Genomic DNA, 13,882 nt, shown 5'->3' on the forward strand with positions numbered 1-13,882 from the left:
AATATGTTAAGAAGTTATCTTTATTTTCAGGGGACAAAGACAAAAACATGATCAAATGACAGCACAATCCAATATGTCTGGGCCATGATGACCCCTTTTTCGTAATTTATTTAACAACAAGACTTACAATGTACAAATATCAACAGTAAATCTTAACCATTCAGCTGTTCGCTGTCAGAATCAGGCATTCTTAGCATTTTAAGGTAGATCTCAAAATGCCTAGAGCTTAAGAAGGTTCCAATGACACACTGCAGCACTAAAACAAAGGACATCTTCTTTACTACGGGTTTACTCAAATTCGTCCAGAAGCGTATTATGTTACCCTTCTCTGGCATTGGTGCACTGTTATACCTGGAAGATAATCAGATACCAATTTTAGTTTTGCATAAATGTTGTTGTAATTGGCTATATGCACAGACTTAATTTTTGCCAGCTTCTGCTTCCGGTGAATTATAGAATTGCAATGTTTAAGGTTGGATTTCTTTAAAAAAAAAAAAAAAAAAGTGATCTTCACTGCCTGGTAGATATCATATAAAGTAGGTCAAGAAACACTGAATTAAATTGCATGTTCCACCGATATGTTTTTAAAATATGAAAGTTTATTTAACCTCAGTATTTTCAACAGAGTTTCTGCGCTAGCCTGCCGGTACTGACGGCGCTAGCGGTTACACGGCCTTTCATCTCGTTTTACACTTGAACAACTAAATAAATGCTTAGGTCTGTTTAACTGAATGTATAATAATTACATTGCATTACACCATTGATGCTGTAAAAGGAACCTTATGAAATAGAAAATAGTTTTAAAAATTACATCAGAAGTTTATCATTGGCTGAAAAACATTAGCTGTGCATACAGCCCCAATGTAAGAATAGCAAGACATGTAGTGACACTGTACACTTACCTTGCAGCAAGACCAGCATTGACAGGTAAGGCCAGCAAAATTGGATAAATGCCACCCCCAACCACACCCACCAAAGCGCCTCTTATAAGCGCACAGGTTGGGCAGTTAAGGTCACCTATGATTACAATATGACATTCTTAATGATAAAAGAAAATCGTTTACCTTTTTGAAGTAGTGGTGTTTGAAGTTAGAGTTGTTATTATTTTACTTTCTGTCCATGCCATTTGTTAAGTACAAAAATGAAGGTATTTTGTCTTGCCTACATGTTTTACTTTCCAGGTACCAGAAGTGTTGATGTGCATTTTATGAGTAAGCAAGAGCCACAGTTTTAGCCAAAAATATTAAATGTTACATTGAAAAAAAAAAATAATACCTACATCTTAAATTGCTTGAGTTTAATAATTATTTTTCATATTTGGTGAACTAAATGCTCACGGTAAACATTAAAATGCACCAAAGTATATTTATTTGAGCCCAAAAGGTGAGAGCTAAAATAAATAGCGCACATTCAAGTCAATTGTGAAAATTGTAGAGCTTTTTGAAGTGTGTACTGACGCATTTACGTAACGTCCCTTTAATTTACCAATGATTGGCTGATAAGGCTTCATACAGTTCAAGAGAAAGGGGTCAAAGTTGAAATCATTTGAATTGGTCAACAGACGTGCGACGTTGAAGGATGAAATATGGTGAAATTACCTGACAGCAGGGGGGTTGTGACAGTCGCCGTGTACAGTGCTGCAGTTGTCACAAATGGAAGAACAGCCATGGGAAGACTGGAAGTAAAGAGCCCTTGGGTGACATGGAGAACTCGTCTGTAAAAGCTGTTGGCAACCATGCCAGCAATCCCAGCATTGGCAGCCAAATACAAGGGACCACGTGAAAGCATTTTTCTGTTGGGTTTTAAACGGGAAACGTTCATATACAGCATTAGAGACCAAACTTGCGTTGTAATATATTTGCATATAAAAAGCGAACTTGCCTATCACTTTCGGGGAGCTTTTCGAACTTTTTATTCAGCATTTCAATAATCCTCATCCTGGATGTCAGGCCTTGGCTTGCATCTCTCATCGTCATGGCGTTGTCTGTCATGTTTATCTGTTATTTCAAATTTACGAGATCAAATTAAGTCACAATATAACAACGTGGTCAAAACACTGAAAATGGTGTCGTTTTTAGTATGGTAAAGACTGTTTCCGTGTGAGATAGGTAAACGTCACTGAGGCGCTAGTTTGATGTGTTGAGGATCTTCAGCGTTTACATTATAACGTTACACATTTACCAATCAAACTAACAATATGAATTGCTCCAAATATGTAATTTTAACATTATTTAAGCGGATATTGAATGTTTATAACTGTAGGCTATCGTTTCAAGTTATAATGTTGCTAACATTTAACTACGGTTGTTCATTATATTATCACGTAGACCTTCAATATGTTAGCTTGCTAAATTGTTATGCATATATCATATGACCTGTTTTCAATAGACATTTAGTTTGTCACCTCCCTGTTTATAAGGGATTTAATACGATCACGGCAAAAGACGCGTCGCAAAAGTCAAACAGAAACATTTACACTTAAGTTAACCTAATGACAGCCGATTGTTTTACCTCTGTTTATATGTAACTTTGCTGAATGTCAAACCCTGCGTGACTTATCGCTCTGTTTATTTACGACTTAATTTGCACATAGTCAGCAACGCAGCGCTTTCTTGCATTATATGACTGCTACTTACCCACGAATGATCTTTTAAATAAGCGCTAAATTATCTCCATTTTCAGTTTAACAGTTACGGTTCTCATTGCCAGCAGGGCGCAGCCATGTCTAACCACATGTTTTAGTCAACTCTCACCCTGAGATCCAGGAACAATACGACGTTTCCTATTGGTCTGCGCGTGCGCCAACTGACAAAAAGAACGAAAGCCATTGGCGGACGTGCCCTGTCAATCCCAGCGGGTCAACCTTCTCGTTGCTAAGGCGAAACTGGTGATGATGCTGCTGCTGGTGATACTGCACCCACCGTAGAGAGAGTCTGCAAACCAGCTTTGGCAAGAGATGCTGTGAAGACCCACAGAAAAAAATGACGGGAAGGGAGGTGAAGTTGTTCTCAACTGCATTTCGGGACGTCTGACGAGCACCTTTAGGATATTTTTGTTCAGATTGGCTTAATTACAGAAGCAAATGTGGAGCCATGCGTTATCGGGAAGCTGGATGAAACTTGCAGGTGTTTTCCGACAGGCGTCGCACCGACAGGCTGCTGTTTCATGGGGAAATACATCCAGCCTTATTTAGTTAAACGTGTCTACCCCGATATCTGCATTTTGTAAACCGTTTTTGCCTGTTTTGCCAATATTTTTTTCTTCTTTTTGGGTCTTAAAGCTAAACTGAAAGTGGATTGCGCTGTGACCAAGCAGCAAGATGATCACCAAGTCTTAATTATTTTCATTTTTTTCCCTCACGTATAATGATCAGATCTAAAACAAAACACACGAAACTTCATTCTGCCTTTCCGTATAGAACAAGTTGTTCTTGAAGAACTGTTTACACGCAGACATCCTTAAACTTAAGATGTCGAGCTTATTTCTCATTCACACCGTTGGTAGATCTTTATATTAGGCGTTTTAGGATTTAAAATAATGCTTGATCAGCATATACTGACGGAATTTAATTCAAGGCAAGCCATGTAGCCTACACGGGAGCCTTTCTAATTTGACGTCTATGGCCCCCGGGGTTAAACACTGATGTTTAGGTTTTAGTTTAGTTAGTCACTGCGCCTTTAACGTTAGTCTTGAGTTTGTGTTATGGACGACGTGATTGAATTATATTTATGTAGTTAAACACCAAAGGCATTTGAAGAGTCGCGAATATTCCAGCAGTTTAATCGTCAACACATTCACTCACTGGAGAGCATTCTTTGCATTTCCCATGGACTCATCCACGCCAATGTGCACTCGATCACTATCCACTCATACTATCGGATTATGGATTTATTTCTCATGAGCGCTCAGCATGTGTTTTCTTCTGCAAGATGTGTCGGCGCGTGTCTTTCGCTGTTTAACTTGACAATTACAGGTCTGGACCCCGAGATCTGCCATTCTGTTCGCTTTTACATCTATACCAACGAACTGAAGGGAAACGTGCTGCTTTAGTTGGTGACACTTTCTCCAGGATATTGACAGCAGATGAGGGCGAAACTTTTGTGTTGCTGTTTCCATGCGTGACAATCCCACAAGGACATAAAGGAGTAATTATGCCCTTAAGAAAACGAGGTGAGAAATAAACATCTGTGTATGTGGATAATAACCGTGGAAACGTTCTGTTATGTGTAGTTTTGTTGTTGTTGACATCATTTTACTGGGTGTATTTTTTATGAATGCATGTTTGCAAGATTTTTTTACAGGGTTTCTGGTGGTTTCAAGCTTTTTTTTTAAGACAGAAAAAAATAACTTAAACATTTGGAGGGAACACAGTAGGTTAATGTTCTCTAAATGTATGGGTACATTCTGATCACAGTGTTTTCAAGCGTAGCAAGATGCATTTACACAGTAGTAACAAGTCTTGTTTTCTGTAAGAGAAATCAGAATTAAGTAATCTTTTTAGGATTAAAACAAGAACAAAGATCTGCCAGTGAGCTACAAACTATTATTCATGCCTCACTGTCAGATATTTGTTTTTGTTTTTAGGTAGGCATGGGCTGTATATGATTCTGATGGGATGATAACCCTCGGATAAAAATATCACGGTTTCACAGTATTTTGATTACGTCTCTAAAATGTATTCTTTTTAAAAGTCAGGGTATTTTTTGGAACAATATAGTTTATTTTAAGAAACATTTTAAATAGTTTACAGCAGTAAACATAACAGGCTAAAAAATTCAAATCAGTCATTGGTTTCTGATGTCTTCATTAGTTTCAAATACACATATTTCTTTACAATTTAAAACAGCGTCTTTGTATACATTTTTTTGAGATGCTGTTGTCCTAAAAAAACAAAACAGAAATCTTACGTTTAACGTGCATCTGGAAAGTATTCATAGCGCTTCACTTTTTCCACATTTTTTTATGTTACAGTCTTATTCCAAAATGGATTAAATTCATGTATTTCCTCAATACTACACACAATACCCCATAATGAAATTTTGAAATTGTTGCAATTTTATTAAAATAAAAAACCTGAAAAATCGCATGTACATCAGTATTCACATCCTTTGCTCAATACTCTGTTGATGCACCTTTGGCAGCAGTTACAGCCTCAAGTCGTTTTGAATATGATGCCACAAGCTTGGCACTCCTGTCTTTGGGAATTTTTGCCCATTCCTCTTAGCAGTACATCTCAAGCTCTACCAGGTTGGATGGGGAGCGACGATGTGCAGCCATTTTCAGATCTCTCCAGAGATGTTCAATAGGATTTAGGTCTTGGCTCTGGCTGGGCCACTCAAGAACATTCCCAGAGTTGTTGTGAAGCCACTCCATTGATATTTTGACGGTGTGCTTTGGGTCATTTTCCTGCTGGAAGATGAACAGTCACCCTAGTCTGAGGTCAGGAGCACTCTGAAGCAGGTTTTCATTCTGGATGTCTCTGTACATTGCTGCAATCATCTTTCCCACTATCCTGACTAGCCTTCCAGTTCCTGCTGGTGAAAAACATTCCCACACCATGATGCTGCCACCACCATGCTTCACTGTAGGGATGGTATTGGCTTGGTGATGAGCGGTGCCTGGTTTTCTCCAAACGTAACGTCTGGCATTCACTCCAAAGATTTCAATTTTAGTCTCACCAGACCAGGAGAATTTTGTTTCTTATGGTTTGAGAGTTCTTCAGATGCCTTTTGGCAAACTCCAGGCGGGGAGTGGTTTTCGTCTGGCCACTCTACCATAAAAGCCTGGTTGGTGGATTGCTGCACAGATGATTGTCCTGGATTGAGCTGGAGCTCAGACAGAGTGAAGTTATTGATCACCTCCCTGACTAAGGCGTTTTTCTCCTGATCCTCTCTCGGAGGACTACAGACATATCCTTTGTTTTCATGCTTGGTTTGTGCTTTGACATGCACTGTCAACCCTGGAACTTTATATAGACAGCTGTATGCCTTTTCAAATCATGTCCAATTAACTGAATTTACCACAGGTGAACTCCAATTAAGCCGCTGAAACATCTCAAGAATGATCAGTGGAAACAGAATTTAGCTGAGCTCAATTTAGAGCTTCATGGCAAAGACTGTGAATACTTATGTACATGTGTGTTTTTTTTTTTTTTTTTTTGAATAAATTTGCAACAATTTCAAAAAGTCTTTTCACATTGTCATTATGGGGTATTGTGTGTAGAATTTTGAGGAAATAAATTAATTTAATCAATTTTGAAATAAGGCTGTAACATTAAAAATGTGAAAAAAAGTGAATACTTTCCTGATGCGCTGTGGCTTAGGAATGGAATAACAAAGAATTTTGGCAGTTTAAAACCTTCACTTTTCGAAACCACGGTATGTCTTGAAAACGGTTATCATCCAATGCTTATTTAACCACATATGTTGTTCAGTTTCTCAGAAATCAAGTTATGCTTCTCAAGCAAACACATCATACAACGAAATGTTTTTTTTTTAACCCGTAAATTATTTGATTTCTCTATTTTTTTTAATTATCGGCTACTCTAAGACTTTTATGCGATTTTTAAAAATCCTAGAATATAAAATCTTTTCAATTATTTCACTTCTGTTCATACCATGATAAACACTTTGTTCTCTCTTTTGAAAGTAGAAAATGTTCTGGGTAGTCTTGTTGTGGCTATAAAACCTGTATGCATGAATATAATGCTTTAAAATGTTCAAATATAGCAGGACATGCCCGTGTGAAGTTAACACAATATTTCATGTCAACCACCACATGTAGTCATATTTATAGCTGTGTGTGTGTTTGTGTTTGTGTTTGTGTGTGTGTGGGTGTGGGTGTAATGCAGAATGTCAGGGCTTGATTAGTTGAACGTTTTTGTTGCTGAAGCAGACAAAAAGGATCAAGTTGTAGCAGCATTGTGGAGTGCTTTTATTTTATTTTGACTTCTGTACCTCTTAAAGCTAAAGTATGCAGTAGGGACTGTAATTATATATGTAGGCCTACTAATAGCGTAATTACACTCTGCTGTAAGTTTGTAGTCTGTAAAAATAGACACAAGAATTGCCAGCTCGCCTATGACCTTGGATAATCTTTGATGTTGGTTTGTATTTAGATTTCAGACTGCTATGCGACTGTGTTTTTAGTTACTCTTTAAGTGACATGCATGCCTACAAGGCTGTAAATTTAGTATATCTCCGTCTTTATTGCCCTGCTACTATAATGGCTTATCATTAACTAAATTTGTGTTTTTCGGTAATGTGACTTGAACGCTGAATTGCTGTTTTATGCTGTTTATGTTACTGGTTGACTAATGACACACACTGTGGTACTAGCAAAATATTCATATTCTGTAGACAAACTTTTTTTTTTTTTTTTTTTTTTTTGAAGTGAGCAATCTCATTAATGCATGCACAATCATCTTTTCCATATTTATTACTGTCTTTTATTTTTTCTAAATTGCTCAGACTGTTCCGTCGAGGACCAATATTAACCCATCTTGTCTGTAGTGTCAATGTGAGTCATGCTCAGTCACGCTGATGGACTGTTCCAGTAGTAAATGGTGTATCAGGGACGCTGTATAGTTTTAACAGGCCTCATTGTTAAAACAAATGTCTTTTTTTGCCAGTTTCACAATAGATGTGTTGTTAAAAACAATGCAAATCTATTTTCACAACCCCTTTTACTTTCTTATTCTGGTCAACTAAACATACTTTGAATAATCATTCATTATTTGATATGCATTACAGCCATAGTTTACCCAATAATAAATATGGCTGTTCATCCTCAGGTCTTGTGTGAGACGGCAATTTTTTTTTTCAGTAGAAAGAAAACTGTTTGCTCAAACCTTGATTTTTGGTCATTTTATAAAAGGCACAGTAGGGCTGCACAATATATTGTTTCATCATCGAAGTGCAATGTGCACATTCGCAGTAGTCACATCGCAGGATGTGCAATGTTAAGTCTAAATAATATTTGAGAATTTTTATCTTGTTTCTAGCTAAAAAAAATTCAAAAGCGAAAACAAGATTATTTCACTTGACCTGTTGGCAGATTATTTAACTTGTTTTAAGTTTAATGTAATTTTGATGTAATACTTCTGAAAGTAAAAACTAAATATTTTATTTTAAGATTTATGAATTTGTAGTTATTTGAATTAGAAATGAGATAAAAATAAAAATAAGTAAGCAAAGCATTCTTTGCAATTTATTTAAATTCTGAACCTAAAAACTCTTTGACTCCAGAAAAAAAAAAAAAAACATTTAATTGAACTATTCAACTATGGTGAAACTGTATTTGTATCTCAATGTCACAAAAAAAGAAAATATCTCTATCAGATTTTTCCAATATCCTGCACCCCCAAGGCACAGGCCTTCAGACTTGCTTTTTCTTTTCCACTAGAGCACTGTAGCCTCTTATTGAATACTTTTTGAAGCATGTGTGATGAAATTCATGTTTCCTTGCAGTTTTACAACATTATAATAGTTTAGTTAAATGGACTTGGCTTGCAAAAATTACGATGTGCTTTTAATTTCCTTAAATCACATGCGTTTTGAATCATGGTACCTGGTCAACTATAATCCTGACTCAGCTAGTCCTGTTGCAATAATCAGTATATTAACTTATCAGGCACTCACTCACTTACTTTCCCACTGCTTTTCCCCTGGGGTCGCCACAGCACAATGATCTGATAATTTTTGGTAATGCAATATATATCGTCCATCATGTTTACATAAAAATGAATGTCAGCAACATTTCAGCTGATTGTGCAGCCTCTACCATGTCATCCAATCTCTGTTGGAGGTGTCAGTGAGCTTGGTGAACGTTTAGAGATTTCACATTTCCCCAAAAACTACTGACAATTTGTAAGAAGTTGTCCAAATGAGCTGTGTTTTAAGGATGAGATCAACGTCCAGAAAAGGGACACAAAAAATCTTTAAAGCCATTTTACAAGTGCTTTTTGTATTCTTCATACATCACTGGTGTTTAGGTTTATATTAGGGCACTAAAGTTTTTTACATCAAATGACAGAATCTAAGTAACCTTAAAATTGAATAGTTGTTGTGCCTTGGGTGTTTTTATGCCTATTTAATAGTATGCTGTTAAATTAACATTAAGTATTAAATGGTCTAAAATGATCTTAAAAGCACAATGAAATCAATTATCGTAATTTCAGTGAGAATATATCGCACAACAAAAATTATTCATCGTGGCAAGCCTAGACTCAGCATTTCACATCTTGTAATGTGACTTCTGCAGATAGCACACACTGCGATGTCAATGCTGGAACAATAAATTGTCCAGCTCTACTCCAGACTAACATTTGAGAGCAGTACCACCAAGTTTCAATATGTAAAAATTGTAAAATGCTAATTTTCTTTCAGGTTTGTAGCTCATAAATAGTTTGTTCATTACAATTTATTTATTTGTTCACTCTCAAAGTGCCAGTAGTCATTGACTTACATTTGATGATTCACCAAAAACCACTGTTTTGTGATCTCAATTCAAACCCATGTAACATGAATAATAAATTATAATGATTTGCATATTAATAGCGCTACATTTAAAGGTGCAGTATGTGATCCTCCACAATGCTAACAGCTTAGCATAAATCTCTGAATCACAGTCCCTCCCCTGCCGTCTAGAGCCACGCCTCTTGAAACACGAGCACCGCAAAATAACCCTCTCTCATGTGTTAAAAGCGACTTGTGCTTGTCCGGCGGCGTCCAAGCCAAACTGACATGCGATTTCAGAGTGAATATTAGAGTTGCATAGTAAACAATATAGGGAGAAACTAGGCGAAATAGCGGTATTTACTTGTGTTTTGTTGTTAAACTAATTAAAATCTACATCATTGATGCTGTAAAAGGTCCCTTATGAAACTGGAAATAGTCTTATCAATCTTTCATCGAAAGATTTTAGTAGCTGAACAACACTTCTGTGAAGATATAGCCCATTTGTAACAACAACATATAATGTTACATCAGCTTTGCGTGAAGCTAAAACAGTTTTAAAACAAAACATTACCTGTCTAAGATAAATCCCTGACCTTTAGACATGGTGTCATCCTTTCTCCAGTGTGCAAAGGTAACTCCAATATTGATTCAGGTTTTTAAAAAGTTTTGATTCAGCAGGTTTTTAACAATCGCTCTCTCTCGTGAACGGCGTGGTCGTGGTCGGCAGAGATGCGTACAAACAGCTGCGTAGTTGTTCAAATCTGCATTTGCTGACAGACCGATTGGGCTACTTATCGGAACTATGAGAGATGTCGGCCCGACTATTTAATTGGATGAATATTTGTTTGTTTTATGCCTTACCCAAAATATAAAAATACATATAAATACATTTAGATCGTTTACTGTAATCATTACTATTAGACTGTGAAGAGACTTTCAACCAGCACAACAAAAAATTCTTCTGAAGACAATCACCTACTACACCTTTGAATCTGTGTTTGCGTGCAGTTTTTACACATTTTCAGTTAGTTACAATCAATTACATAACACAGAAGTACTAGGGTAACAGTTAAAAGTTCAGATATAAACACTGATGTTGACGGTAAGGATTGTAATCACAGTTTAATGGAACTTAACGCTTGTGAAAGTTGTAGCAATTAAACTGTTTAACCAACAGGTAGGGACAAACAACCATCAAAATTATCGCACTGAATAAGTTTTCAAAAATGATTCACAGTGTTTCCTCTAGGATTTTTTCCTGTTGTGACAGGCCCTTGACACGGATCTACCAACTACCTATGGTGTTATTTCAATGACAAATGTCGTGAGCGCAGTATTACAAGTTCAGATCGCATGTATGTAATATGAGCATGTGAATATCTTTGCTTGCACGCCGATTTCCTCTGTTCGTGCACAAAACTTCTTGCATGCCCTCAAATATACGCTGCTCAAGTGCACATTTTCTTGTGCGCTCTTAAATAAACGCTGCTGAAGTGCGATCTTAGTGCATTTATATAACTAGTGTGTCTTCAACATTTATTATATTTGATAGAAATATTGATGAATGTTTCCAATAGACCTACAGAGCAGCATTAATGCGTCCTGAAGTGAATTGAAACGGCTATAAACTCCAGCAAGATGTATGCAGAAACTGTGTTTATCATAACTGAAAGCTACATTGTGTTTGCTCGCCTCACGCATCACACAAATGTCTGTCAGTCAGTCAGTCTGTCAGCATGTTCCTCAAAGGGTTAAACAAATAACGCACAGCACTACTAAGATTACAGAAAAGCCTGCGCTCTTATAATTCACTTACCTTTTAATACGCTTTGGTGCAATTAAAAAACTCGCTAATAAAAAAACAAGAACTGAATGTTTTGAATGAGAAGCTGTAATGTGAAACAGGAAGTTTTATGTGTGAATTATGTGTGAAAGTATTAATTGAAAATAAATATGTTGTACATTGTTATATTTCTATATTTAGCATTATCAGCAACAGTAGCCACGATTTTTTTTTAGCTGGTTCTTTCTTGATTTTTATGAAAATTACAGGTTCTAAGTTCTGTTTGTTAAAACCAATGATTTTTGAGGTAATATTTTTGCATAAATGAAAAGCAAATGACATTTGTCTCCTCCCTTTTTTTGCTGATCCGAAAAATGGTCCAATCCGTGACTCAAAAACCATTGTGTAATCCGAACCATGAGATTTGTAATCTGTAACACCGCATTTTTTAACCCTGTCTAATAACAATACATTTTTATCTTTGGTGAACTTTTCAAAAAAAGTAAACCTCTGTTACCCAGAAGTCCTACAACTTCTATATTAAATAATATCTGATAATACATTTCATTTAATGTAAATGCATGTTATTTGCTGTATTTGAATCAGACAAGTAGCATAACATTGAATTATTTTTCTTTTTTGCAGACACAGCCAGGGCAATATGCCTTCTGGAGGACTACTGCTCCAAACTGAAGAAACCAGAGGAACAACAGCTCAAAACTGCCATCTTAAGAGTCATGGACATTTTCAAAAGCAGTCTTTTCCAAGCGCTCATAGGTAAGAGGATGTATTCATTTTGCACACATTTTCTATACATTTTTTAATATACACATTTATGATGTTTGTTGCTCTTGGAATTTCCGTTTCAAGTCTTAAGGTCAAGGCTTTCGTTTCTATTATTGTTCCATTTAAGATTGCATGTGCTTTGTCTGCTGATGTGACATTTGCTCATAGTTCATTCTTAAGCAGTGGGCACATTCTGCCGCTTTAGGGCTTTTTTTTCCTGAAATAAAGTTATTTTTAACCTTGCTGATGTGGCAGGAGATGCTTCCCTGTGCCTCTGGTATTTTAAACGTGTTCCTCATAAGCTCAAATCTCCACAAGCTTTTGTCTTTTGCTTATAGGAGAGCGAGATTGCTTTTGAATCTTGATTGGTTTAACTCCTTTATTCATACTCAAGGTCAATTAGAGCTTAAGGACAAAAGCTCCTATTTCCTTTCCACGTGCTTTAGGGAGTTACAGAGATTGGTGGGTTTGACATCCACGAATTCCTCTTTAAATGTGTGGACACTTCGTTAGTTTAATATATTGAGTGTACAATTGATGATTCTTGAATATAAGGTCTTCTCATAATTTCTGTAATGAGATGGGCTACTGTGCTGTCACCCTCTGTTAGCATTTCATCACCGGGATGTCGGCTTTTATTCTGGTCTAAAGCAAATGTTCATTCAATCAATTAGCAAAGAATTTCGGAAATGTGCAGTGCGGTGGTGTCCACTGGTCAAATTCATTTTCTTTTTCTGTAAAATGTATTGCTTTGTTGTTGACTTCGATGAATATTCTATTGGTTTTCTAGACAGTGTGGAGAGTAATTCTTTGGTTATGTCAAAATCATTTTTCATAGAAGCAGCATGTTGATGCATGTCAAAACATCAATGCACTAAGGGCTCTTGCAGAATTTCTCAATCTCTTTTCTTCTCTGTCATGATTTTTAAATGAGGCTTTAGATGTGGTTGCTTTGTTTTAATTCTCCAAAAAAGCCTTTAAATAAGTTAGATGAGAACACAAACTGTGCGATTAAAAATATTGTTTATTTGTTTATATTCAACATAGTGTATGTATAATAGAGCTGCACAATATACTGTTTCGTCATCGATATCGCAATGTGGATATCCGCAACAGCCACATTGCTAGATCTACAATGTTGATTTGGGATATGGTTGACTACGAGCCACAATTAAAACATACCAGTTAAGATCGTGTTTAGGGTCGAATCGAGATTGTGATCTTTTTTTCGATTAATCATGCAGCCCTTGAAGTAATGACAAAGTTTAACTATAAAGTTACCAAAATATATATATATATATATATTTTTTTTTTGTGTTTTTAAGACCTGTGTAAACATTTCAAGCTAGTTTAAAGCATTCATGCACAAGAAATGTACATTTATTTGTGTGCAGTCCATTAACACAATATTTGTTTATAGCCATTTTTAGTCCTATCACACATTAAAGTGCATTTTATATAAAATCATAGTGTACACAACACTCTCTGGACTTGCTGCATCACAAATACCAAGATTTTAACAATTTATAAAAAGTTAATCACTTTCTGATCATCTGATATTGAGCATGGATATTTCGAAAGTATTACAACGCTTTGTAAATGTTTTACTATTACCATTTGATGACTCTTCCAATATGTTTGATAGAACGATTTAGACCCGGAAGCCACTTTGCATGACGTCACACTTAAGTGGATATCGTAATATATATCACAAAGTAGTATAATGTCGTAATGTCAGTTTTTTTATCCAATATTGTGCAGCTCTAGTGTATAATAGGGCTGCACAATAGTTTTGTCATCGATATCTCGCAGTGTGCAAACCTGCAAAAGTCACATCGCAAGATATGCAATGAAA

The 13,882-nt window shown here is 36.2% G+C and overlaps 1 protein-coding gene across 2 annotated transcripts; it reads right to left on the reverse strand.

Annotated features, from left to right (window-relative positions):
• tmem126a (transmembrane protein 126A) lies at positions 1–2,756 on the reverse strand. 2 transcript variants are annotated; one of them, NM_200798.2, is given in 5 exon segments: positions 1–351; positions 903–1,017; positions 1,599–1,792; positions 1,882–1,997; positions 2,637–2,756. In NM_200798.2, coding segments are annotated over 4 exon segments (618 nt in total). In that variant the 5' UTR covers positions 1,992–1,997; positions 2,637–2,756; the 3' UTR covers positions 1–152.
• Positions 2,757–13,882: the final 11,126 nt, after the last annotated feature.

Source organism: Danio rerio, chromosome 10, assembly GCF_052040795.2.
Source record: "Danio rerio strain M-AB ecotype USA chromosome 10, GRCz13ab, whole genome shotgun sequence".
NCBI classification, from domain to species: Eukaryota; Metazoa; Chordata; class Actinopteri; order Cypriniformes; family Danionidae; genus Danio; species Danio rerio.